Consider the following 26,056-nt stretch of genomic DNA (forward strand, 5'->3'; position numbering starts at 1 on the left):
CCATCATTACTTACGCCGGGACGAAAGGAGGCCACCCACGTGGAGCTGTAGGAGCTAGGAGTGGTGAATCTTCAGAGGAGTCCGGTTGGAGGCCCGAGGCGGTGGCTGCGACGCCTGTTTGTTAATGACAGGTGAGAGAAAGTGAGAAAATACCTGCAACACCTCTAATGACGCGAGCGCACACACGCTGCGCGCACACGACCGGTGAAGCATTCGAGGTTATAACACCGTGGCGGCCAACTAGACAACGCGCGCGTACACACACACACATACAGGGGACAAAGTTTGACTTTGTTAACTGTGTCTTCTTCGGTTTGCGTTGGTAGGGCGTGTTTCTCATTTTCTGACGGTTCGTTTTCCACTCAGATGCATCCACCCAGCAGCCGGGCTCTGCGCTGCGTGGAGCAGGACTTCGTCATCGATTTGGAACCGCATTGAAGGTTAATGAGAACAGACATCTTGGTTTCTTCTGCTTTTGATGCCCCCTGAATAGAGATTCTTCATTTCTTTATGAGGTCACCGGCGGTAACCCGAGCAGGGCCATAAATAGTGTCCATCCCAGACAGGCCCGGTGTCTGTCAATACTCCGAAAGTTCAGACTCAACATCCGCAAAGAGCGCGGAGGAACGCGACTGCTGACATCAAACCTGTGATATTGGAGCAAACACACTTTAACAAACATTGTCTTCTTGTGACCCAGTGGATATATCGGAGCATAAATTATTCTCACTCTATACACTGTTGGAACAAGGCTGTCAGGGATGATCACAGAGCGCAGGCTGGATTCGTGGCCTCATGTGTGGTGTTGTACTGCCCCCATGTGTTCATGACACCTTACTGATAGCTCGTACGTTTGGGGCCATGCAGATTTATTATGGTGACAGTAAAAACTGAACCAGTGCCCTTTTTAGAAAAGCCGTTTTCCTTCTCAGATCCTAACTTGCAAATATAATGAAGCCCGCAGCAAAGAGTTGTCTTGAATCAGCAAGAGGTTGTGAGACAGAGGCTTTGGTTTTTAGCCTCCAAGGTCAGACTTCAAAATATGATGGATTAAATTAAGATGAATTAAATCACTGATGGCCAATGTAGCCAGCTCACACAGGAAGACATGCTTTGGCATTTTTCTTCAAATTATTTATTTCAAAATATTACTACAGCTGAATGTGAAGTAGCCTACAAGAGCTGCAAAGCCCTGACCAAAACAGTCTGACTCAGTTCTACATGGTTTCATCAATAAATAAAACATTGAGCTTGTGGAGGAGCAAGGTAACATGAAAATGATCCTTTGATCTCTCAGAATGCTCTAATGCATTGTATTAGATTGCAATCAAATCATGCTCTTTCAGACTAATTGACCGTAAACTTTAACAAACAGCATTTAGGAAAGGTGAACAACTAGCAGCAGCATCCTCATCCTTTGTCCATACTCATCATGCACGTCCTTTTGACAAATGCAAAGGAATTTCCAGTAAGAGACATCAGCATCAAACAGATGCTCTAAACATCAGAATAACTGACAAATGTAAAATAAATGGAAATTTAGAAATCACTTTTGATATTGAGATTACAAAAAAGCTATCACAGTGTTTTGAAAAACAAATGGAGAGTTGAAATGTTTAAACATTAGACCATACTTGAATGTTTTAAATACTTGCACGTTCATACAATACTGATACGGAAGCCTGTTGGCAGCAGGAGTGTCTCACTTTCTTTTTATAGTTTTTTTTTTATGGTTTTTACTCTTAGTAAGCAAAACTTAAAAACCACAATTCAGTGTTAAACTAACTGCAAATACTGTCTCCGAAAATACAGAATGTACATAAATCCAGCCTGTGAATACTGCACATAATATTGGAATGGTGAATGCTGGATGTGCTTTGAAAAAACTCTGGAGTGATTGTCATCAGCTCTGAAGAGGCTCACATGAAGATGATACTGATCAAATGCGACAAGATGTCATATGTGAAGGGACGCTTTAATTCGCTAACTTTGTCGCTGTGGAATGAAGTAGATGCAGTGGGGGTAATGAAGAAACATAGGACACATCGTATTGGTCTCCAGGTGCTTCGACAGCACACAGCTCGTCCTTTAACTGACTGACACTAATAGAGCTGATGGAAGCTGTTCAAACCCGAGCTGTCCGCCATACTGCTTTCACTTATCCTGACTCATCAGAGCAGCAGACAGGAGGTGAAAATTATTCTGTCACACCACAGACAACTGAGGTAATTTAAAAAAAAAAAAAAAAAAAAGACCAGCCTTGATCATAACAAAAGGCAGTATTGTGTTAATGGTTCTTCACATTCTTCAGCAGCCAGATGTTAGTTTTTCCCCCTCCGCTCACAGAGAATCTAGAGTTCATCATGAAGGGTTCTGCTCTGCCATTTGTGGTGGCATTTGACGTAATCGGCTGCCTCCATCACAAGCCGCATGAACTCCCCTACATCGAATGAGTAGTTAGTGAACTTTGGATGGCCCCCGAGGGTGGGATGGTGACCCTGCAGGAAGTATTAGGGGAGAGTGTACACAGTAAATAGACAACTCATGACAAGGTAGAAATGTGTTTTGTTCGCATTATAAAGCTGTCCTTTAAAAACCGGACAACATAAGTGGGAAATTAAGTTTGTGTATTAGCTCTGCGGTCTCTAGGCCTATAACTGCACATAATTTGTGTGTGGGAGTGCACTAGGTGTGTGTAGCCATGAGATGGACGAGAGGAAGCTTGAGCCAAGGTGCTGGGGAGCCGATGGTAGGTCCGGGAGTTTCCCCTACCTTGTCCTGTGGGAGCACTTTGTCCATTTTCTGCCAAGTCACATATCGAATGCCCCGCAGCCGAGCCAAATCTCGATAGCAGCTCTCATCCTGACAATTATATCTGGGAGGGACAGATGCAGACACTTTATCTCTTGCTCTCCTTGGTCTGCCTCGCTTTCATTCTTTCTTTCTCCATCTTTCTCTTTCTTGCTGTACTCTGGTACTCTGTGGTACTTGCTGTCTCACCAAAATGCACACAATACTCTGCCAAACATGCCGCCACACACACACACACACTCCATTCATTTGCTACTCAAGGTAGCCAGGTGTGATGAATGCCTGGTTAATTAGACCGTATTTCACAGTCATACAGCTAGTGGCTGAGGGGTAGTTTGGCCAGAGCACACTGCCAAACCAATCACTCTTTTTTTTTGTCTTTCTGTCACTCACACAGACACACATAAACATACAGGTAGACAAAAAGTGTCGCTCACAGCTCAAAGATGACAGCCCAGTCAGGGAGGAAGAGGAGGTGTGTGAGACCGGCCCCGTGCATCCCTATAAAGATGTCAGAGTTGTGGGTAATCCTCAACTGCTCCAGGAAGGGGACATCCCTGAAAGGCAGACAGGGAGTCACAAATCAATCATCTTCATTCTGTGAACACTGTCAGATTACACAATTATAAAAGCCAAACATGTTTCTTTACTAGTATACAACATTGTTACATCCCCAGTGTGAAGCAGAACTGGATAGCTCCTGTAGTAATGTGGTGAGCACTCTAGAACTCACTTGTATTTGTAGTCCACCACATTGACCTCCAGTAAAGGCACTGTCTTCAGGGCATTTACAAGCTGTAACAACAACAAAGGGACATGTTGTCTGATCATTGAGAGAGCAGACAAATATGGCCATTGACCATATAAATCATAGCCTTTTTTACTAAGACGGTTTATAGCAAATAAGATTTTAAACAGGCACTTTACAGAGGTGGACAGTAAATCAATGTTAGAAAGGAGGTGTTGAGGGAATGGGAGAGTTGTATAAAGTGAATAAAGAAAAAGAGGGAAAGACAAAGAAGAAAGGAAATATTGGTAACAGACTAGGATGGTGGAGAAAAAACAAGTTCAAGGAAGCAAGAGATGGAAACAAGGAGTGAGGGGAGATGGTGCTGGACTCACCTCCAGTTGGTTTAATATCCTTCTGTATTCTGTGCTGCGTGCCAACAGGGTGACACGAATGCGCCCCTCCTGAAAACAGCAATGCACCCAATAATCAATCAGCCAAGGACAGAAAAGACAGGCGTCTGGGAAAACATGATGTTCATTCAGAATAATTTATGGCTTCTTCTTCAATACAGCAATGACAAAAAGATTAAATTAGCTCAAGTAATGTTAAAAATCCATTTCTTAAGTTACATAAAAGTGTTTTTTTTTTCCAATATGCTCTTCTTAGCTTACAGTATTTGCATTGATACACTGTATATTGATGAGTTCAGAGATGCTTTCTGTATTCCTCTACTGCCACCTTGTGTTCTCAAAAAGTATTTAGAATTTTTTGAGACAACGTGTTTAACATATTGGAGTACCTAATAAGAAGACTACCACCATATCAAAATAATAACAATTACAGAAACTTACAACCTGTGAAACATAACAAATGAATCAACCTCTACAACTACAAAACCTTTCAGTAAGGGGTAAACACATATGTACTCAGAACAGATTTAATTTGCCATCTTATACTTAAAAAAGTTATTTAATAAATGAAAATGATGATATTCTGAGCAATGCCAGACCAGAACAAATTATGGTGAGTAGGAGATAGAGAGGGGCAGGTGAGGCGGATGAATAGAACACAATAGATGAGAGTGAGTAGTGTGAGTCTCTGGCTGTGCCATTAATCTACGGATGAAAGGAGGAGCTGGGGAGAGGGTCAGGGCCGAGAAGACCTCTCATTCAACAGCTGGTCTGCTATCACCAACAGCCCCATGTCTTGCTGAAAAGCCTCTTAACATATTTCAAGTGAAGGCTATGAATACATAATGAGCCGCTCCATGGAATGGAGAAAGTTACTGGGCTTTGCTGGTCATAAAGATACAGTCATGTACTTTAAACCTGGGCTCATAAAACTCCTGTGATGATGATTGAAGAGTTATAGATGTAGGAAATCCCCAAGGAGCTGGTTTCGTGGCTGTGAGAATTTAAAATGCATGCAAGTACAGGCCTTATTCATGAATGCGTCCAGAGACTAGAAGGCTCTCTCGCTGAGTTAAGCATAAGGAGCAGACCCCCTACAGTAAAATCTGGTTGTAGTGACGTGTGGTTTAGTCTGTTATTCAGTCTGAAATTTACAGTGACAATCTCATCTTTGCTTGAAATGGCAAAGAACGTCTGATGAGCAGAAGAAATAAAAAAAATTTGCAAACCCTACATCAGAAAACAGGCTTAGAAAATCATAGTTCTTACTTTCCGTTTCTTTGAATATTATTAGAAACATAGTCTTTAAAACTGAATTATTGCGTAGAGGCCAGAGATTTACAATATTATAATATCTCATTAGCTTAGCAAATCTCTCTCATTCAGCATCGAGTTTGTGTGGCATTAGTATTCATGATGCAAATAAGTAACAAACAATGATTAGATCTAATTAGTACAAATAAATCATTTCCAAACACGACTGGGACTTGTCAACCCCATCAATTAGTGAAATTGTAGGAGTCACTGCCCTGATATGGTATGATATGATATGATGTGAAGATAAGGAACCAGAATGCATTTTTAAAAAATCTATGAGGAACTGAACCAAAATCCAAGTGAGGAAAACTTTAAGTACTACATCAAGGAGCAGCAATATAGCCATTTTGGAGTGACTGCATTCAAGCAGAACATATATTTCCTCATGGATTCAAATAAGCTCATAGAATTGTCTAGAGTTAAATACAAATAAGAAGCATAGTGGCATAGTGGTTAGTGCTGTTGCCCCACAATAAAAAGGCCAGGGACATCAGGTGCATTTCATTTTATATAATCTCGAAAACAGGTACAATATGAGGAAAAGTAGTAAGAAGAAAACCATTATATTAATAGTTGCCTTCTTTCTCTTAAAATTTTCTCTCTTCCACTTCTTAGTTCTCAGGGGGCATTAAATTACAATGCCTTTTTAAAGGGCCCCATTCCTGACTTGTAAACTTTTTCACTTCTTTTGAGTAAAGACAAAGGTTAGTGTGGGAAAAGTGGGGCTTTTCTTGCTGCAAGTTCATCTTAAAACAGTTTGCTTGAGGTTAGGTATTGCTGAAATCTATTGCTGAAACTAAGCCCAGGCTGCCACTTCAAGAGTGTCCAATCCAACTCACCAGACCTGCAGCCTAGCTAGTGTAGCAAGACAGGACACAGGTCAGTCCTCACTAACCAATAGAAATTGGATGATTGGGTGAAGATGTTTCGGTGAGGGTAGTGACATTTTAGTATCATTAGCCTTTTTGGTTTCTTTTGCGTAAAGACAAGGGTTAGTGTGGGAAAATTGGGGCTGTTCTTGTTGCAAGTTCATCTTAAAACTATTTGCTCGAGTTTAGGTATTGCTGAATCAATAAATGGGTGTTCCCTGACCGGGAATCGAACCCGGGCCGCGGCGGTGAGAGCGCCGAATCCTAGCCACTAGACCACCAGGGACCTGAAAGCCCCCATGCTAGTGTGGCAAGAGATGGGTCACTCCTTGGTGGCTGCTTGTAGAGTGTAACAAACACGTGACTTGTAAACTTTTTGGTTTCTTTTGAGTAAAGACAAAGGTTAGTGTGGGAAAAGTGGGGCTTTTCTTGCTGCAAGTTCATCTTAAAACAGTTTGCTTGAGGTTAGGTATTGCTGAAATCTATTGCTGAAACTAAGCCCAGGCTGCCACTTCAAGAGTGTCCAAACCTACTCACCAGACCTGCAGCCTAGCTAGTGTAGCAAGACAGGACACAGGTCAGTCCTCACTAACCAATAGAAATTGGATGATTGGGTGAAGATGTTTCGGTGAGGGTAGTGACATTTTAGTATCATTAGCCTTTTTGGTTTCTTTTGCGTAAAGACAAAGGTTAGTGTGGGAAAATTGGGGCTGTTCTTGTTGCAAGTTCATCTTAAAACTATTTGCTCGAGTTTAGGTATTGCTGAATCAATAAATGGGTGTTCCCTGACCGGGAATCGAACCCGGGCCGCGGCGGTGAGAGCGCCGAATCCTAGCCACTAGACCACCAGGGACCTGAAAGCCCCCATGCTAGTGTGGCAAGAGATGGGTCACTCCTTGGTGGCTGCTTGTAGAGTGTAACAAACACGTGACTTGTAAACTTTTTGGTTTCTTTTGAGTAAAGACAAAGGTTAGTGTGGGAAAAGTGGGGCTTTTCTTGCTGCAAGTTCATCTTAAAACAGTTTGCTTGAGGTTAGGTATTGCTGAAATCTATTGCTGAAACTAAGCCCAGGCTGCCACTTCAAGAGTGTCCAATCCTACTCACCAGACCTGCAGCCTAGCTAGTGTAGCAAGACAGGACACAGGTCAGTCCTCACTAACCAATAGAAATTGGATGATTGGGTGAAGATGTTTCGGTGAGGGTAGTGACATTTTAGTATCATTAGCCTTTTTGGTTTCTTTTGCGTAAAGACAAAGGTTAGTGTGGGAAAATTGGGGCTGTTCTTGTTGCAAGTTCATCTTAAAACTATTTCCTCGAGGTTAGGTATTGCTGAATCAATAAATGGGTGTTCCCTGACCGGGAATCGAACCCGGGCCCCGGCGGTGAGAGCGCCGAATCCTAGCCACTAGACCACCAGGGACCTGAAAGCCCCCACGCTAGTGTGGCAAGAGATGGGTCACTCCTTGGTGGCCTCTTGTAGATTGTAGGGATTGAAGGGACCCTTTCCTGACCTGTAACTAAGCCCAGGCTGTCGTGTTAAGAGTGCCCAATCCTACTCACTAGACTGCCAAGAACCCAACTGCAGCCTAGCTAGTGTAGCAAGACAGGACACAGGTCCGTCATCACTAACCAATAGAAATTGATCATTAAAGATGTTTAGGTGAGGGTAGTGACATTTTATTAGCATTAGCCTTTTTAAAGGGCCCCTTTCCTGACTTGGAAACGTTTTGGTTTCTTTGGAGTAAAGACAAAGGTTAGTGTGGGAAAAGTGGGGTTGTTCTTGCTGCAAGTTCATCTTAAAACAGTTTGCTTGAGGTTAGGTATTGCTGAAATCTATTGCTGAAACTAAGCCCAGGCTGCCACTTCAAGAGTGTCCAATCCAACTCACCAGACCTGCAGCCTAGCTAGTGTAGCAAGACAGGACACAGGTCAGTCCTCACTAACCAATAGAAATTGGATGATTGGGTGAAGATGTTTCGGTGAGGGTAGTGACATTTTAGTATCATTAGCCTTTTTGGTTTCTTTTGCGTAAAGACAAAGGTTAGTGTGGGAAAATTGGGGCTGTTCTTGTTGCAAGTTCATCTTAAAACTATTTGCTCGAGTTTAGGTATTGCTGAATCAATAAATGGGTGTTCCCTGACCGGGAATCGAACCCGGGCCGCGGCGGTGAGAGCGCCGAATCCTAGCCACTAGACCACCAGGGACCTGAAAGCCCCCGCGCTAGTGTGGCAAGAGATGGGTCACTCCTTGGTGGCCTCTTGTAGATTGTAGGGATTGAAGGGACCCTTTCCTGACCTGTAACTAAGCCCAGGCTGTCGTGTTAAGAGTGCCCAATCCTACTCACTAGACTGCCAAGAACCCAACTGCAGCCTAGCTAGTGTAGCAAGACAGGACACAGGTCCGTCATCACTAACCAATAGAAATTGATCATTAAAGATGTTTAGGTGAGGGTAGTGACATTTTATTAGCATTAGCCTTTTTAAAGGGCCCCTTTCCTGACTTGGAAACGTTTTGGTTTCTTTGGAGTAAAGACAAAGGTTAGTGTGGGAAAAGTGGGGTTGTTCTTGCTGCAAGTTCATCTTAAAACAGTTTGCTTGAGGTTAGGTATTGCTGAAATCTATTGCTGAAACTAAGCCCAGGCTGCCACTTCAAGAGTGTCCAATCCAACTCACCAGACCTGCAGCCTAGCTAGTGTAGCAAGACAGGACACAGGTCAGTCCTCACTAACCAATAGAAATTGGATGATTGGGTGAAGATGTTTCGGTGAGGGTAGTGACATTTTAGTATCATTAGCCTTTTTGGTTTCTTTTGCGTAAAGACAAAGGTTAGTGTGGGAAAATTGGGGCTGTTCTTGTTGCAAGTTCATCTTAAAACTATTTGCTCGAGTTTAGGTATTGCTGAATCAATAAATGGGTGTTCCCTGACCGGGAATCGAACCCGGGCCGCGGCGGTGAGAGCGCCGAATCCTAGCCACTAGACCACCAGGGACCTGAAAGCCCCCACGCTAGTGTGGCAAGAGATGGGTCACTCCTTGGTGGCCTCTTGTAGATTGTAGGGATTGAAGGGACCCTTTCCTGACCTGTAACTAAGCCCAGGCTGTCGTGTTAAGAGTGCCCAATCCTACTCACTAGACTGCCAAGAACCCAACTGCAGCCTAGCTAGTGTAGCAAGACAGGACACAGGTCCGTCATCACTAACCAATAGAAATTGATCATTAAAGATGTTTAGGTGAGGGTAGTGACATTTTATTAGCATTAGCCTTTTTAAAGGGCCCCTTTCCTGACTTGGAAACGTTTTGGTTTCTTTGGAGTAAAGACAAAGGTTAGTGTGGGAAAAGTGGGGTTGTTCTTGCTGCAAGTTCATCTTAAAACAGTTTGCTTGAGGTTAGAAATTAGAATCAATAGAATTCTTTTTGCTCGAGGTTAGGTATTGCTGAATCAATAAATGGGTGTTCCCTGACCGGGAACTGAACCCAGGCCACAACGGTGAGAGCGCCGAATCCTAGCCAAGAACTGAAACTATAGAGGGACGGCCTGTTATTTTGTAAAAAAGCTACAAACAGGATACATTGCTTGAAAAAAGTGGAGACATTCCTGGTAGCAATGTGTTTGATGCAGTATGAATGTGGTCATTACTTTATAAGAGATCACATAATCTTCAAACATTTCATTTTAATCAGCCAAAGAGCATACAAAGGTCACTTTCCGCTGACGGTATTTCCAATGCAGTGATTTGAATGGGCAAATACCTTATCAAAGAGAATTAAGCTGTGATTCTTCTTACCTTTGGCCCAGCTTGCAGGATGTTTAGCCGATGGAGGACATGCTGGGAGAACGCCCTAAACATCCCTTCACTGTAGCAGTCTGAAATCTGCCATCAGCATACAAAGTGTCCATTTTAGGCATGTATTATTTTTTTGCTCAGTGAATTAAACCATAGCATTATAGTCACTTTATTGTTATAGGTTGTATTTAGACAAGCAAAAGTATTTTGTGTCCTCACTAACCATATTTTTAGAATAATATATTTTGATTTGAGATTAACTGAATGCAAATCGAATCTGGACACAATTGCGCACTGGACTGGGAATCTGATAAACATATTTCCTAATCAGGAATAAATATCATTCGGGCCTATGCATTACTTAAAGAAGAAAATTGACACATATACTGCTGCACTGCAGTTCTAAATGTGAGCACATGAATATAAACATGACAGGTACTGTAGCAGAAATCAAAAACATCAGCTTGAGGCTGGCCAATCAATATTTCACACCTCAAGGCAGGAACTACAGGACATTCATATTTACATGGTATCATATTTATAGTAATCTCCTTGGAAGTATCATTTAAATAACATAAGCACCTGCTGAATTTTTGAATAAATCACATAAATATTTGATCTGAACTGCATGTTTATGACTAAATAATCACTGTGCATGGATCTATTATAAAATGTGAATTAAAATAGAAACACAACAAGGCATTATTGGAAGTGTGGGTCTGTTCAAAATCAAAAATATGTACATGACACACACACACACAAATATATTCATGATGGGTAACTTACAAGAGGTGTGTTGTAAAAGAGGCCATATCTCATTCTTGGTAGGAGAGAGAAGAATGCATCTTTGAAACACACCTATGGACAAATGAGCAAAGAATGTTTGAATGCTGTGCTGTACACGTATTGATGACACACTCATGAAAAGGTTCTAATTTCCTGTTTGTTCCCTCAAAATAACTTCACAGCTTGCATTTTTAGAGCTTTGTGGCTCATCGTGGACACACCCAACAATAATATTTCTTACGTCCCAAAGGATTTTCTCAGGAAAAAAAACAACAACAGCAAAGCTCTTCATTACCTCAATGGAATATCATTAAAACTGGTATTTTTTTTGGTACTTCTAAACCATAATAGCTACGTGATGAGATCAACTTATTTCAAATTAGGTGACATTGAACCTACTCTTTTTGAGTCATATGTCTTCAGGTGGATGATATCATGGTCTGAGAAGGCCTTCCATGTTTCACTGAACAGATCACCATATCCATAAAAGCTCTGGGATAAGAGATGTGTAAGGACACAAATTAATTTAAGGTTGAAAATGTTACATCAACTGAATTCTACAGCAGTGCTGGCATCTATTTTCAGTCTATGTTTGTTGTTTTGTTTGTACAAAATTTGTTTTCACACTTTGATCTGACAGCCTGACATTGTTTGGTTTGTAGTTTGTGATGAAAGGTCACTGCTTTATCTATCCTTTTTCTTTCTCTCTTTCCCTTCTATTCACAGAGCAAGAACAATGGGCCGGATGAGACTGCCAGTAAACCATTCTGTTTTTCTACTGGTGTTTCCCATTGATGTCTTCATCAGCCATGCATACCACACACTTATTATACAAAGCATAGTGAGTTGTACATTGCAGACAAACTACTATACTATTTATTACTAGGTTATAGTCCTGAAATTACTTTGAGTCTTGTGATTTTATGTTAAAATCCTGTGTTTTATTATCCTCAAATTTGAATAGCGAATAAAAACCCACCGTGTCCCACATGACAATCTTGACATCTGTGCTGAAGGAGTTGTTAATGTGCTGGGAGATGTAGAGGTTGACAAAGTCACAGAAATGGTGGTACATGTTGACCCCTATTAGAAACAAATTGTTATAATTTTGTCACAAAAAATAAAAAAAAAAATGTGATATGTAAACACTCTCAAAGATGAAGAATAGCTTGAACAAATCTTTCACTGCGTGCACTTTTGTAGCCAGTTTTGACAAAAATCATTGAATAACTGCCAAAAAAACGAAAATAATTTTTATTCAATATAAAGCCTCACACAAATTAAACATGCACACATGTACAATATGGCATATGCATTGATTTATATTCAGCCATTAGGACATTTAAGGTGTTAGTAATTTCTTCTGTTCATACTGAGGCAAATAAGTATTTGTTACCTACCAGCATCAAGTTTCATAAAAACTGTGGGTTCTTCAATAAGAATATCACAATATCCATCCTCTGTGGGATTGAAGTCCAGCTCTGTGTATGTCTGCAGCTCAGCATACCTACAAAAAGCAAAACAGAGTTGTTTTTTGTTAAAATGTTTACAAAGAGGAGGCTAATCCAGGCATATACGTGAATGGTGAATGGAGGTCAAACTATTATAGATACAAAGCAAAGAAATAAATTACTGTTTTGTCTATGCAATGCCGTTCCAAATTTTAAGCAGTAAATAGAACATATCCGATATTTACAATAAGTAATAAAATAGGAGACCTCTACATTAGGTGCACCATTTCACATAGACTGTGACACTTCGTTTCTACAAGTTATGGAGAAAAAAAAAAAAAGAATGACGAGCCAGCCAGGAGTCGAACCTAGAATCTTCTGATCCGTAGTCAGACGCGTTATCCATTGCGCCACTGGCCCACAAACAGCAGTGCTGTTTCAATACAACAGAAAGACCATTGTCCTGACATACCTGGCTGGGCTCATCTGCTCTTCCCCCTCGGCCGCTTTGAGAGGAAGCTTCGGGTTTTCCACTGTCTTCAGGTATATGGTGTATGAGATGTTTGAGATTTTTTTTTTTTCAAGACAATGTATGCTATTTTCTTATATATCCATTTGCAGACATGTTTCTGCATTTGCCTATCTCTCTTCAACCACAAAATCTGGTAACACAGAGGGATATACATGCAGATTATTCAGTCCAAACCCATAACAGGCAATTTACAACCCAATCATACAGTGAAAACACTCTTCGAGCTGAGACTTGCTTGCTCCCTAGCGGTCTAGTGGTTAGGATTCAGTGTATTCCCTACTTGTTCCCTACTATAACTATGTAGTTACAGTTTCTCACTTTTTCACATCACTGCATAAGAATATAACAAACAGTGAGATAGTTGTATGTACTCTGTGGCAAATTTACTAACACCAACCCATAAAAGTACATGAAGGCTAACCGATCTATTGCTGCATTAGCTATGCTAGTGCTAAGTCCCTGGTGGTCTAGTGGTTAGGATTCGGCGCTCTCACCGCCGCGGCCCGGGTTCGATTCCCGGTCAGGGAATATCTTTTCTGCTTGCTGGACCCAACAGGTCAGCAGACAAAAAACTAAATATTAGGTTCCTTTCTTGTTAAGTGGCTGAGATCCACCCTTGAGTAGTCACTATAAACACACATGCAGACACACTTTTTAGGTACATGTGAAGTGATATATTGAGATCTTCTGAAGCTGCATGATTAACCCTCATGATGTTTTCACATTCTGCATTCTGCCCTTGTCCTCAGTCAAAAATGACCAATTGCCACTAAAAAAAAGAAACAAACTATTATTCATCACAGATTTAGCAAAGTACCCAATTTAAAATAGTAGGCATCACTAATTTTTAGACAGCACCTCCTTGTGGCCAGTTCATTTTTGATCCTAAGGACAACACAGAGGCCAAGCTATAACTGAACAGGGCATTTCAGTGATATCATGTCATTTTTTTGGCTAAAGCTTTTTAATTGGGTGTGTGAATGTCTGTGTCTTGCCTCACCAAGATTGCAAGGGGCTTTTGTGCTGTCCCTCGGCAGCAAGTGCTCGCTTGTTCAGTCTGCAATGACCGCCAATCTGTCCTTCCGAAATGAAGTCCTCCTTGTATCTGCAGAGGAAAAAGTGATGGGTTTCAAAGCAGTTTCACATTAATATCATCTTAATGCTGTTTTATGATTAATCACTTTTAATTATGCTTACCTCTCGTGACTTCTACGTGGCTCTCGCAAGTCAAGATAAAGATTAGTTGCCTTACAAAATCTAGTGTGTCTAGTGCATTTTAGTGATGAATCTCCCTGTAAAATATAAAAACATTTGAAATATACAGTGTATAAATTATAGAAATGCATTTGATTGCTTCACACGGTCTCTTCCTCTACCTGATGTTTTTTTTCCTTTAGCCTGTGGGAACTAAGGAAATAAGCAGACTTACTGGCTTGCTGGCCTTACAGAATGTTTTGAGCTCAGAGAGACGTTCTTTGACATAGCCAAAATCAGCCTGCTTCCAAAAAAGCTCCTTGGCTGCCTCCAGTGAATGAGTCCTAATGGAACAGACATTTATTCAGGAAGTCAGCAAAGCTAAAATCAAAATGGTTCATGAATGGCACATGTGGCATACTTTTACATTGAAAAGACAATAAGAACATGACCATACAGTAAATTTAATACCCATGAATAAGAGAGCACTATTATTAATGACACTTAAGATTACTAAGTATCTGACACATCATGGATGGCTGCAGCGAGAAAGTGGAAAGTTAATCATGTTAACAGCATTGCATTATATTACTTTAAAGAAAAAAAATGAAAACATAAAGCATCTTAGAATGTGACATGAAGAGCAGCGTACCATCCAGAGTCAGCTTTGGTACACACTGGATAGCCAAAGCGCCTTCCTGGATCACAGTTCTTCTCATACCCCCAACAGGCAAAGGAATCCAGCAGTGCACCCTGTTGTAAAAAATAAGCGTGCAAATGTGTGTGTGAAAGGGAGAGGGAGACAGAGCAACCAAAAAGCTTTATATAGTCATATGACAAAATCACAATAATAAAAGAAACCTTAAAACCCTTGAAGGAAAATTATCAATGGGCCACGTTTGACCTTTCCCTCACAGCACAGAAAAACTCAAACGAACAAGCAAATGTTCTGCCATTCTAATATGAAAAAAAGAGTTGAAAAGTGAAAAACTGACAGAAAGCATATCTTACTTTAAAAGGGCAGAGTGGGTCCAGACGGCATTGCTTGGCAACTCTCTTGTTGTTGTAGAGGAAGTAGGGTACGTGCTCCAGCGGCAGGGAGATCCTGCTGTAGTTGAGGAGCAGTGCTGATGAGTTGTGGTTAGTTTTTGAAGCCTTCTCAGTGGTGACCACAGCAGAAGAAAAAACTATGCCCAGCACAATCAAGAGCAGCATAGTCAGAATTACACAGGCATGTGAGATAGCTGCCTCACTTCACAGCCCTCTGTAAAAGGGGGAGAGACAGATGCACAGACTCAGACTTGTACACTTCAATCTTGGCTGAAAACCTAACACCGCAGTATACAAGCATGTGAGCACAAGCGAGTGTGTGGGAACATAGCTCCAGGCGGATCTCAGCTCCACATAAGGAAAGGTCCTGTTGCAGGAAGCATTACTGACCTTTTTCCGACTGTTGTCTGAGCAGTCATAACTGAAACTGGAGTGGCACATAAAAGTCTAGGCAGGTGAAAAAAGGGGGACTTATGGACGTGGCCAAAAAATTTTTTATACAGCAGTAACACTTCCATGAACCAAGCTATTTGTTAAAATATGAATGTGGGTATACAGGCTGAAGATATTTGTCACTCTTAAGGTCAATAATCAATGAAGAGCGTGATATCTGATGATCCTGTAACCACAATATGCAGTAAAAAAAAAATAACTCCCAAATAATTTAACATCAGGCGGAGGAGCTGAGACTGAATGTGCTGGATGTGGCAGAGAAACAATGGACAATTCATTGACAATTACACATTCTGCTGGGATTAACTAAAACCCCGTTGTGGTGGAGTAGCAGGGAAATTAGACTTCGTTACTGAGATATAAACTTCAGTGCTGCACTTAAAGAAGCGGAATCTGATAGGAAAAACTCAGAGGACTGAAGCCGGGCTAGAGCGTCACAGAGGTGCTGGAACAGGTTTAAGTTTGCTTGTGTTGTTCAGGTTAATCCAATATATTTGGTGGCTAGTGAAAAACGTTAACTTTACTTTAGCCCGCTAATCGCCGTGGCTGCGGTGTGACCAGCAAACTTTAAGAGAGCTCTTCGTCCATTAGTTTCAGGTCACAGTAAGGCTGAGACCGGGCTCAAACTCAGTGACCGGACCTGAGACTGATGCCGAGGCCGAGGAGATGCTGAGACACAGAGGCATAACTTACCTTTTGTTAGCGGAGGGAAGTATTAATAAATGAAAAGACACTATAGGTGGCTAATGTGTGACATGTTGAAGGTTTGGCTAACATGTAGCGTTAGTTCTTGACAAAGAAAAGACCCTGAACAATAATTTAAGATGTATCGATGTGGCTCCAAACAACTGGGCAGAAACCTGTAAATAATGTTTTCCGGACCACAAAGTAAACTAAATAAATTCTGCACGTACAAGATAGGGAAGAGTTCGTGTGAGAGACGGGTTACCTGTACGCGCAGCCTGTCTCTCCTCAGACTGAAGTCGTGATGTTACCGGCCGGTCGCCATAACACCGGAAACCTTACACCGGCTGCTCCTGCGCAGACAGCCACGGGGCGGCGCTGTGGACCGCTCCGTCAGCTCACAGCGGCATAATCCACTCACTCATTTAGAGAATAAGAGGTCAGCACTTCACTTTTATGTTAAATGTCTCTCTTCAAAGAAACATTCATTTCAAATACGATGTTGAAATATCAAATTTTCAAATAAAATGTCGATTTGATTATAATATATATCACGTTTTTATACTTACGGTTGGCTGTTGGTGAAATAAAGTGAATTTGGACAGATGCATGGGATGTGAAATGTGGACATTCAATGTGGAGTTTAACACAAAATAAGAACACAATTTTTCACCACCCAAATATTTTATTCATTTACATATTTATATAATTTAAAGTCCCATTCCTAGGATTCTGATCATATACTACTCTCGGGTCTACACCACATTTTGTGATTTGTAAGGAGGGAGGAGTACATATATTTCTCTGTACAGGTTTTTATACATTTCCTAAATCATTCTGATTATGTCTCAAGGAATAAACATGGATGACTTTGTATAGTGCAAAAAACTTTCACTGTCTCCTACATTTAGAAACTGGCTATACAATACTATGTCCAAGGTTCAATCAAGGTTTGCACAAATGTCCAAAAACACCTGAATCACAAACTGGATGTCCTTCATACTGATTCTGTAACAATGTGTTGCATGTTATGCATGACACCAATTTGCCACTTAGATAGAATATAATTAATTAAAATAAAATAGTATATAAAGAAAGATGCATTTTCTATTGAAGTGTTTAAACTTAAATTTAATGTCCTGTCGTTTTATGTGAATTAATTTGTAGCTAAGATGGCAGACTGATTTGCTTTTGAGTTTCCCAGAACTAGCAAAGTGCAGAAAAGAGTTCATTTCTGATTCTGCAACAGTTCATCAATCTGAGTTTTGTACATATTTTTTACATCTTCAAGGTCTAATCTCAGCTCCTCCGCCTCTTCAGCCTTTTCTCCGTACATCTGCAGGATGGTATTGTGTCTCTGCTCCAGATCCTGGTGTGGACAGTCACACAAATAAGAAGATCTTCTCCTGATACTGTATTTCTAAAGAGTTTCAAGGAACAAAAACACTTTTCTGACTATAGCCAGGATTTATAGCTCTCACCTTGAGCTGAATTTTTAACTTGGGGATCTCCTTCACCTTGTCCTCCATCTCATCATTTTGATTAGTCAGTCGAACCAGTTCTTCTGCCATCACAGAGCGACTCCTCTCTAGACTAGATATTTCAAGCTGCAACAGCAGAAGGAAAAAAAAAAGGGTAATAACACTACTGCTACACACAAGTACCTATATTTACAAATTTTTTCCTCACTAAAATGTTACTTTTGCCATGGATGTTTTTCAGTTTAAATTCACCCTTTTATTCAGAATGAGTTTTCAGAAATGTTATGTGACTGAATTGCTACCTGTAGCTGTGAAATCTCTCCTTCTCTCAGTTTCAGCTGAGACTGGAGGTTCTCGAAAATGCTGGATCCTCCAGACAGCCTTGCAGCCTCATACAGATTGGTTCCGCTCATTGAAATTGACATGGTCATGGTGCCTAAAGAGTGATCTAAAGAGTCCTCCTGGGGAAGAGTAAAACAAAGACTAAACCCAAAGAAACTACATAAGTTCAAACGTGTACAACCTAAAATTCATCTCTAGATTTTTTTATCCTTTTCCTCATGTGTACCTGGGAAAGAACAGGGGTTTGGAGACCAGCATTGTCTGGCCCACTGATGGAGCTGGAGCGGGACAGCGAAGGTGTAGAAGATGCTGCGTGCTCGCCAACAGAGTGAGTGATAGCCTTCCGCTCCTGATAGGAAATTATTTCAAAACCTTTAGACAACTAAATTCAAATACAGTCCCTCTTTTAATGGAAAATGCTGATTACGTTAAATATACTTAAGTTAAGAGTTGACAATTAATAATAATTTCCAAAATCCTCCGAAAACCTTCTCCTTGAGTGCCTCTTGTGCTAGGTAGCATTTCTTCTTCTCCTGCTCCACCTTCATCTTCTCCATTTCCAGCTGATTGGACAGCAGCAGCTGGAAGAAAAAGCAAAAATATGCACATTAACTAGCTGTTTTGTGGAGGAAATAAGAGGAAAGAGCACTGTGGTACCTTTTCCTTCTTGGCCTCTTCCAGCATTCGACTGTGTTCTCCTCGCAGATTTTCCAATTCAATATGCTCCCTTCATTGACATAAAAAGCATAGTGTGAAATATAGAGACATTTAGAGCGTCTCCAATGTTAAGGATGGATGGTTCTATAAGAGTGATGCATCATTAGCTTGAATAATTGTATTTAATAAATTCTATTTCCTGCCATGTTACAGTCAGACGTGTTATCCATTGCTCCATTGGCCCTTTCATGAAAGAAACGTAGCCCTGTTCCATACACCCAAGTGCAGGAAGATGTGTGGAGCTGGTGGGAAGGTGGCGGGGATGTTCCGACCTCCTGCCTAATACTGACTCACAAATTGACTCAAACATTAAACAATCCCCAGGCCATATTAGCATATGTAGAGGAGATGTGCCTACATGACAACTTCCAAGGTGTGAAAAATCCTCTCAGAATTTTTTTTTATGTGTCTAATGCTATATTATTTGAATTACAAGTCTGATTTAATACTTCCCCTTAAAATGTATTTACCAGATAAAAATCAGTACACAAACTGTTTTGTAAAACGTCACAAAATCTTTGTGGCCTTGACTTTTGACGACCAAAATCTAATCAGTGGGAACTTGAATCAATAGTTGTGCCAAATTTAAGGAAATTTCAGTTTCTGCAATAATGCATTCACGAGGGTGGGAGCCCACAGCCCACATATTTCTGGCCTTGACCATTTGGCAGAGCAGAGACAGCTATGATCAAATCACTGAGGTTTTAGGAAAAATCTGAGAAGGAAAAGGAGCCCATTTTTTTTGTCATACAGCATCCCTCTCCTTCCTCCTGGTGTTATGGTTAAGAATCGACACTCCGAAAAATGTGGTCTAAATTCAATCACCAGTCAGGGAAATTGGCTAGTTAATGCATCTCTTATGCAAGTTTGAGATATATTTATTATACATTTATTACCCATGTGCTCACGCCACCAAACATCATACACAATGACTATAAACCAAAAACAAACAAACAAACAAACAAAAAAAAAAAAAAAAAACTAAACTAAATGGAAAAATGAAATCAATCCCTTTGTTAACCTGTATTTTATACACAATCCAGTTTTAAGTTGTAAATTATTACCTGCTGCTGTCGTCCTCTAGTTTCTCTCTCTTGTTCTTCTCAGTCTCCAGTTGTGCCAGATGGCGGGCTTTCTCCTGGCGGAGCAAGGTATTCTGGGACTCCAGGGAAGCCAGCTGGGATTTGATGGATAGCAGTTCCTCCACTGCTGAACGTTCCTTCTCCACAGCAACAGCCAGTTGTGCCTGTGCGTCAGCTGTTGAAAAGTAAAGGTAATTCACAAAACAAGTAAAAAGAGGTTAAGATATTTATTTTTCTTTCCTTTTTTCTTGTACAGTTTCAGTGATGGTGATTATTTTTCACATAGACTTAAACTCCTGCCTCTCACCGAGCCTATCAGAGATGTTCTTCTCCAGTTTTTCCCATGATGCAGTTTGTCCACCCAACGATGCCTGCAAGTTCTCAATCTGACGTAGAAGCGGCCGTGTTGCCGAGGTAACACTCTGACTGAGCTCCTGGTTCCTGTTCTCTGCTTCCTGGAGCCTCTGTAGAAGAGGACAAGTGCAGGCATATGCCAACAACACATCACACCTTGTCACAACTAGCTTTCTCAGCTGGACATCTCATCAAGCATATGATGCTACCTGTTGAAGCTCACTAATTTCCTCCCTCAAATAATCTTCTTTTCTTGCCTGCTGTTGCTCAGCCCTCTGGAGAGCCAGTCGTAGGTCAGCCACCTGCACACAACATTAGAAAGAGTCTTGCAATGGAGCAATGAAAGAATCAATCAACATCAGCTAATGGAATTCCCAGGCTGCAGTAACTTCTGGCAAAGATGAGTTACAAATTATACCTGTTCTACTAACTCATGATTTACTGAACCTAATTCAAAGCCTACTGTACACACTACACAAGTTTGTCCCCGACACGCCACACATACAGCAAACTAACTCTTAATCTGACGTAGGAGCAGCTGTGTTGTCAAGGTAACGTTCTGACTAAGCTTTTGGCTCCTGGTCTCTTCCAGATGTAAAACTCTGCCAAGTGTTCCTACACAGAATGAGCTGTATTACCTGGTTGGCCAGGGCCTCCTGCTGCATCCTGGCCTCCTCTTGGGCTTTCTCCAGAGCCAGACTCAGCAGTTCCTTGGCTTGCGTTTCTCTGCTCAGAGCTACTTCTTCAGCTTCACTGGCTCTGCTGGCATTCGCTTTATGGAGTTCTGCCAACTCCCTGGCAACAGATGTTGAAGAAGACCATTAACATCATGACCACATTACGATGTAGTCATTGAGTATAGGAACAGTGAGGTACTCTTTACATAGCATTCTGTAATGTAGCATACGGAATTTATAACAATGGGTATTACTACGAGTATTCATAAAAACACTACTTAAGAGATTGTTTATTTATTTGACAGCTATCTGTCCCTTTAACAATGTTGAAAATTCTTAGACTACACCCAATGTAGATTTAAAAACCACAAATATAAACACGGATGTCAAGGCTTTTACTTCAGGTTCATTGCTTACTTTCAAGACCAACAAAGTGAAGTGCCACACAATGAACATGTTACATTGGAAATACTGTATTGTTTCCTCAACCACTGAAGAAAAAAATGTGAGGAAATATATTTACAATAAGAGCTCTGGTCTCAGTATTCAATATTAATAAGGTGTGGCAGTGTTTACTTATAGGAGTTGTCCAGAGCAGCCTGTAGGCTTCTGTTTTTCTCCAGCAGTTCCTCAGAATCTGACTGTAGCCGACTCAGCTCTTTCTCCTGCCGTTCCACCACAACGTTCAGCTTCTTGATGTTTTCCCTGTGTTGTTTCTCCACCTCCTCTTTCCCATCTAAGACCTTATAACATTTTTTTTTTTTAAATGGACATACATACATAAATAATCACATAAATTGCAATCACTTATAACTAATCCTTTTTGTAATCACATCAAAAATTAAGGAACACCACCTAGAGCACCTAGAGGAAAAATTATGTTTTGAACTGGTTCATAACAAACAAAACACAGAGAACTCAGTAATGAGCAGAGATAAACAAATCATAAATGTACAAATATACAATATTTAAAGGCCCTGTGTGTCATTACATGTATTATGTCTTTGCTGACAAACTGAGTATAATTAAGATATGTCATTGTGTTATTTTTTTGTTTTACAAATAATGTGATACACAAAAAATAAGTGTGACACAGCCTGCTACACCAGTTACATTAAAGTCATAAGCCTATCATCATCTTTCAAATAGCCATTAGTGGCAGAAATGGAGGATAAAACTGGACTGGATTCTGACCTGCTGCAGGTGCTTGAGCTCTTCCTCAAACTCTTTCATTTTCTTTTGCTGCTTAATGATCTTTGAGTCGCTCTCCTTCTCCTTCACACGAAGCTTCTTGATGATGTTGCTGTGCTGCAGCTGCTGCTTGGACAGTTTTTCACCTGAAAGTTTAAAAAAAAACAAACAAACAATAACTTGAGTCCCAATTAATGATTTGCTGTAACTTTGAAATTATATTGTTTCCCCTCATTCCCACATTCCCTTCATTATTCAAAATCTTACAAACAAGTCTTTTAAGGTTTGGTTACAGATAACATAACTTTACTGTCACCACAAGCAATGATACAGCAAAACTGGGGGTGCTCTCCAAGCAATATTTAAAAAAAGGAGCACACATTTAAACACATACACCCATTAATACACACAAGACCATATATACATTACATACAAACACCAATAGTAAAATGATGTGTGTTGTCATACTGTAAAACGTTTTCTTTGTATAATGTCAAATTGCAAATCTTCAAACCCTGTTAATTAGGTGACAAAAAAATGATAGCTGATGCTAGCACCTTAGTTTACCTCTCAACGGGTATATATTCACATCGAAATTTCATTTCTAGTTTTGAGTCATGACCAGCATCAAACCCGTCCTTATTTCATACCTTGAGTTACATTAGCAACTTTTTGTGAAAATAGTGTATAATAACTGTATTATTCAAAACTGCCTCAACAAGTAGCTTTATGTTCACATATACATTTTTACTATATATTGCCCAAAGATTGGTTAAGCTGCTGAATAATAGCTTTCCCTGTATTTGCCTTACCCTCTTCCAGTAGACCTCGGATCTGCTCCTCCTTTTCTTTAATTATCTCCATTGTATCACTGGAGTTCAGTCTTGTAGAGAGCTCTTCTCGCAAGCCCTTTATCTCCTGTAATAGCAAAATATCTTTGATGCATAAACTTTGGATTTGAATATTAAAATATGATGTAGACATTAATCTAAAACTGTTTTTGTATCACTTAGAGAACTTCTGTTAAGTAACTTATTTGAGCTGGAAAATATACAGCCTCATGAATAACAAAGTTACCTTCTTGGCTATATCCCTCTCCTTGCAGGCCAATTGAGCCTTTCTCTCAGAATCTGCAATGCGCTGGGTGAACTCATCTTTTAGGGACTGAACAGTGGAGGTTTCCTCCTTCAGGCTAATCACTTCACTGGGGGATGAACAGACTAATTAGTCAAAGACCAAGTGGTCAAAATCTAGCAAATCTAGCCTCATAAGGAAGACAATCTGCTCAATTTTCAGTATTAAGCATTTAGTGAGGCAGAGTTACTGAAAGAAGACATTTCCTAACATTTTACCAGGAGCATTTCTATAGTCTACATTTAATAATTACATACATATAATTCATATGACTATTTTTGCTGTAAAGAAGGTAAGCAGTTTTTTGTGTTTACAATTACAATAGTAATTTTCAGAAAAAAAAAAAAATCATTCTAGCAAGACAATTGGTCTCTTCATAAAAAGAATTTCCTTATCAAAATCACTCACAGTGACTTAGTGACACGTGTGTGCCAAATACTCACTCTTTCAGATTGTCACACTCTTCCTCCAGCCTGGCCTTGTCTTTGCTGACTGCTAACAGCTGAGACTCTCTCTTCTCAAGGCGACCTGACAGCTCATTAATTACCTACAGCATGCCAACAGTATTGTTACCATTTACAACAACAGTTGGAAAGAAAAGATTGAAAGTTAACACTTGCTAGCAAGGAAAGCAGTGTGGTTGTGTTTGAATATACTGTGTGTGTCTTATTCACTCACACACACACACACACACACACACACACATACATATATGTATGATTCTGCAAAATATCATATCCTTTTGTCCAACTCACACCCATGCAAAAAATACAGCCTCTGAACAATATATGCTTGATAAAACTGACATACAACTGATATTACCAGTTATACAGGAGTACAATGCAAATTGTTACCTTTTGAAGCTCTAATATCTGAACTGTTGAGACACTTCTCATCTCCTCTGTGATTGGAGGAATCATGCGTTCTTCAGTATTAGGGGAGGGATCTGACAATGTAACATTAGCCTCAGATTCCTGTTCTGTCAGCTCCTCAGGCTGCTCACTATTCACAGGCGTTGCACTCCGTCCACTCTCCTCCATCTCGTCCAGTGACTGCTCCTTCATTGTTTCAGTGAATCCCTCTTCTTCATCCTCTCCTACCTTATCCGGCACCCCATCTTCCTCTTTCTGACATACAGCCGATGACACTGTTATAGGAGTAGGACCAGCAGTGACAGAAGCTAGTGTCCGACTGCCAGGGATCTCATCATCTGAGTTAACCTCACTGACACTCCGGCTATCCAACGACTGAACACTGAATGAATCGATGCGCTCAAATGCATCTGAGGAGGAGCCACAGCTCTCTGTGAGTTTGGGGTAGTCCTCCAGTCGGGGGAAATCTCCACAGGTGGAGGCAGTGAGAAGCTGGAAAGAGCCCTGCATTAAGTGAAGGCTAGCTTTACCCTCACCTGTTTCTTGTCTTGAGCTGGCTGAGCTCTCACTCAAAACGCTCTCATGGTCGAGAACTTCAATGTCACTGGTGGTAGAGGTTCCTGAGGAGAAAGCGCTCACTGGAGGGGAGGGGGTATCGTTTTGACGGTCCTCCACCTTTGAGTCTTTATGTTCTAGTAGTACTTCTTTAGAGGATGAGGAGGGTGAGGGATCAGAAGTGGTGGAGGTCTTTGGCTCAGAAGTGACAGTAGGACGTTTGGAGGAGTCAGTAGTGTCCTGCTCAACCTGATGTTCAGACAGTGTGTGTGACTGCTCTGTTTTTGAGTCCAGATTACCTGTAGAGCCAACGTTTGTCTTTATGCCGTCAGGGTTACTAGGGAGATGACTGGAAGCAGAGACAGGAGAAACAGGCTGCAGGAGGATAGTGTCTTGATAAGGTGCTGCTGGTGGAGACTCAGACTCTACTGGTCGGTTCTCAGCAACTGGTGGATCCTCATGACTCTTATCATCAGATACTGGCTTTTGAGTCTCCACATCTTTTAGGATCCCAGCCTCTTTGCTTGTCTTTTCCTTCTCTTGGGGCCGCCTCTGGGACTTAGTTGGGGGTACAGACACTACTTGGCTTTGGGTGACACCTTGTACATCTACAGGTGACAGGAAGGCACTGAAAAAGTTTTCGGATTCATCTACAACTGTGCGGGTTACAGGAGTAGTAATGGCTTCAGAGGAAGGTGGAGGAGTGATGCTCTTTTCCTCGGGGGGTGCTTCCCACTGCGTCATCCCCCATCCTCCACTCAATGATAGCTTTCCAGGCAAGGTAACATCTGACAAACACAGACTTCAGTTTTAATCTATGAGGTGGTGGTAGCAATGGTCCAAAATGAGCTAATAACAAACACTCGGCGTTAATGGTACAGTCACTTACCATCGTAGGGCATTACAGTTGTGTCAGCCCATTGGTCCTCTTCTTTGATGTCCAGGACACGGTCGATTGACTTCTGCGCCGTAGTTAGTGCTTGTTTAGCGAAGCTGGACAGGTGAGATGCGTTGAACCAACTCATTGTAACTAATAAGTTAGCTATCGACCACCAACTACACAAAATGTTACACGGCTCTTCCGGGGAAAACTAGCTTCGCCACACTGAACACAGTCACTTTAGCCGTATCTGCATCACCGTCAGCTATAACCTGGCGTGAACAATAATACAATAATCTGTCAATTTTTTCCCTCACAAAAGCTCTGTTGACAGCTATCTACCAACTAGCTAGTTAGTGAAGCTATAAACTAGCCAAACCATAACGTTGGCGTCCAGGGTTACACACAGTTAACACACAGTTAACAGCTCGCAAAACCCTTCGGCACATAAAAATCACACCATCGTATTATGTAGAAACACGCGCATCGCCAAGTCCGCATCAGGAACTGAACGACTACCACCAAAGTGAACCCATTCCCAGCTTTTTTCGGCTGAGTCGCTCTGCCATCATCGTTTGTTTTGGTCGCTCTCAACTTGTAGCTCAGTTAGCATTAGCCTGCTCGCTACTTCCTTTCCACGTAGCAACATGACGTCATGATCCGGGTCTGCCTGAGATAAGGTCCTGTCAGCAGAGGGGGAC

The 26,056-nt window shown here is 41.1% G+C and overlaps 2 protein-coding genes and 7 non-coding genes across 12 annotated transcripts; 1 reads left to right on the top strand and 8 right to left on the bottom strand.

Annotated features, from left to right (window-relative positions):
• Window positions 1-1,174: 1,174 nt before the first annotated feature.
• Window positions 1,175-16,401, bottom strand: eogt (EGF domain-specific O-linked N-acetylglucosamine (GlcNAc) transferase). 2 transcript variants are annotated; one of them, XM_029502125.1, is made up of 16 exons: window positions 16,336-16,401; window positions 14,895-15,147; window positions 14,536-14,636; window positions 14,119-14,227; window positions 13,887-13,981; window positions 13,690-13,794; window positions 12,107-12,213; window positions 11,686-11,789; window positions 11,106-11,198; window positions 10,707-10,778; window positions 9,921-10,007; window positions 3,934-4,002; window positions 3,545-3,606; window positions 3,249-3,368; window positions 2,773-2,875; window positions 1,175-2,498 (listed from the first exon to the last, which is right to left on the bottom strand). In XM_029502125.1, exons 2-16 carry the CDS (start codon window positions 15,096-15,098, stop codon window positions 2,352-2,354), a joined length of 1,578 nt encoding a protein of 525 aa, XP_029357985.1. In that variant the 5' UTR covers window positions 15,099-15,147; window positions 16,336-16,401; the 3' UTR covers window positions 1,175-2,351. The 2 variants fall into 2 exon arrangements, with proteins under 2 accessions (XP_029357985.1, XP_029357986.1); XM_029502126.1 differs by lacking the exon at window positions 11,106-11,198.
• On the bottom strand, window positions 6,352-6,423 carry trnae-cuc (transfer RNA glutamic acid (anticodon CUC)). The gene has a single exon. It is a non-coding gene; the product is annotated as a tRNA-Glu (tRNA).
• Window positions 6,919-6,990, bottom strand: trnae-cuc (transfer RNA glutamic acid (anticodon CUC)). Its single transcript has one exon. It is a non-coding gene; the product is annotated as a tRNA-Glu (tRNA).
• On the bottom strand, window positions 7,486-7,557 carry trnae-cuc (transfer RNA glutamic acid (anticodon CUC)). Its single transcript has one exon. It is a non-coding gene; the product is annotated as a tRNA-Glu (tRNA).
• Window positions 8,270-8,341, bottom strand: trnae-cuc (transfer RNA glutamic acid (anticodon CUC)). The gene has a single exon. It is a non-coding gene; the product is annotated as a tRNA-Glu (tRNA).
• On the bottom strand, window positions 9,054-9,125 carry trnae-cuc (transfer RNA glutamic acid (anticodon CUC)). Its single transcript has one exon. It is a non-coding gene; the product is annotated as a tRNA-Glu (tRNA).
• trnar-acg (transfer RNA arginine (anticodon ACG)) lies at window positions 12,505-12,577 on the bottom strand. Its single transcript has one exon. It is a non-coding gene; the product is annotated as a tRNA-Arg (tRNA).
• trnae-cuc (transfer RNA glutamic acid (anticodon CUC)) lies at window positions 13,146-13,217 on the top strand. Its single transcript has one exon. It is a non-coding gene; the product is annotated as a tRNA-Glu (tRNA).
• A 344-nt stretch (window positions 16,402-16,745) lies between the features above and the next one.
• On the bottom strand, window positions 16,746-25,982 carry tmf1 (TATA element modulatory factor 1). 3 transcript variants are annotated; one of them, XM_029503185.1, is made up of 18 exons: window positions 25,365-25,982; window positions 25,000-25,263; window positions 23,927-24,879; window positions 23,492-23,595; window positions 22,992-23,118; window positions 22,727-22,832; window positions 21,918-22,060; window positions 21,300-21,466; window positions 20,685-20,841; window positions 20,256-20,348; window positions 20,000-20,156; window positions 19,675-19,867; window positions 18,551-18,620; window positions 18,382-18,474; window positions 18,120-18,242; window positions 17,854-18,012; window positions 17,552-17,677; window positions 16,746-17,439 (listed from the first exon to the last, which is right to left on the bottom strand). In XM_029503185.1, exons 1-18 carry the CDS (start codon window positions 25,498-25,500, stop codon window positions 17,299-17,301), a joined length of 3,312 nt encoding a protein of 1,103 aa, XP_029359045.1. In that variant the 5' UTR covers window positions 25,501-25,982; the 3' UTR covers window positions 16,746-17,298. The 3 variants fall into 3 exon arrangements, with proteins under 3 accessions (XP_029359045.1, XP_029359044.1, XP_029359043.1); XM_029503184.1 differs by having other exon boundaries at window positions 23,888-24,879; XM_029503183.1 differs by having other exon boundaries at window positions 23,903-25,263.
• Window positions 25,983-26,056: the final 74 nt, after the last annotated feature.

The sequence above is a fragment of the Echeneis naucrates genome, chromosome 5, assembly GCF_900963305.1.
Source record: "Echeneis naucrates chromosome 5, fEcheNa1.1, whole genome shotgun sequence".
NCBI classification, from domain to species: domain Eukaryota; kingdom Metazoa; phylum Chordata; class Actinopteri; order Carangiformes; family Echeneidae; genus Echeneis; species Echeneis naucrates.

Bases quoted from the DNA above. Each gene is read 5' to 3' on its own strand.
- tmf1 (XM_029503183.1), bottom strand. From the start codon at position 25,500: ATGAGTTGGTTCAACGCATCTCACCTGTCCAGCTTCGCTAAACAAGCA. The intron at 22,061-22,726 runs GTAAGGCAAATA...TTAAACTTTCAG, and splicing joins CCGAGGTCTACTGGAAGAGG to GTGAAAAACTGTCCAAGCAG. The intron at 17,440-17,551 runs GTGAGAGCTATA...TGTCCACACCAG, and splicing joins AGTTAAAAATTCAGCTCAAG to GATCTGGAGCAGAGACACAA.
- eogt (XM_029502125.1), bottom strand. From the start codon at position 15,098: ATGCTGCTCTTGATTGTGCTGGGCATAGTTTTTTCTTCTGCTGTGGTC. The intron at 14,637-14,894 runs GTAAGATATGCT...TTTTTACAACAG, and splicing joins ACCCACTCTGCCCTTTTAAA to GGTGCACTGCTGGATTCCTT. The intron at 3,607-3,933 runs GTGAGTCCAGCA...TTGTTGTTACAG, and splicing joins GGATATTAAACCAACTGGAG to CTTGTAAATGCCCTGAAGAC.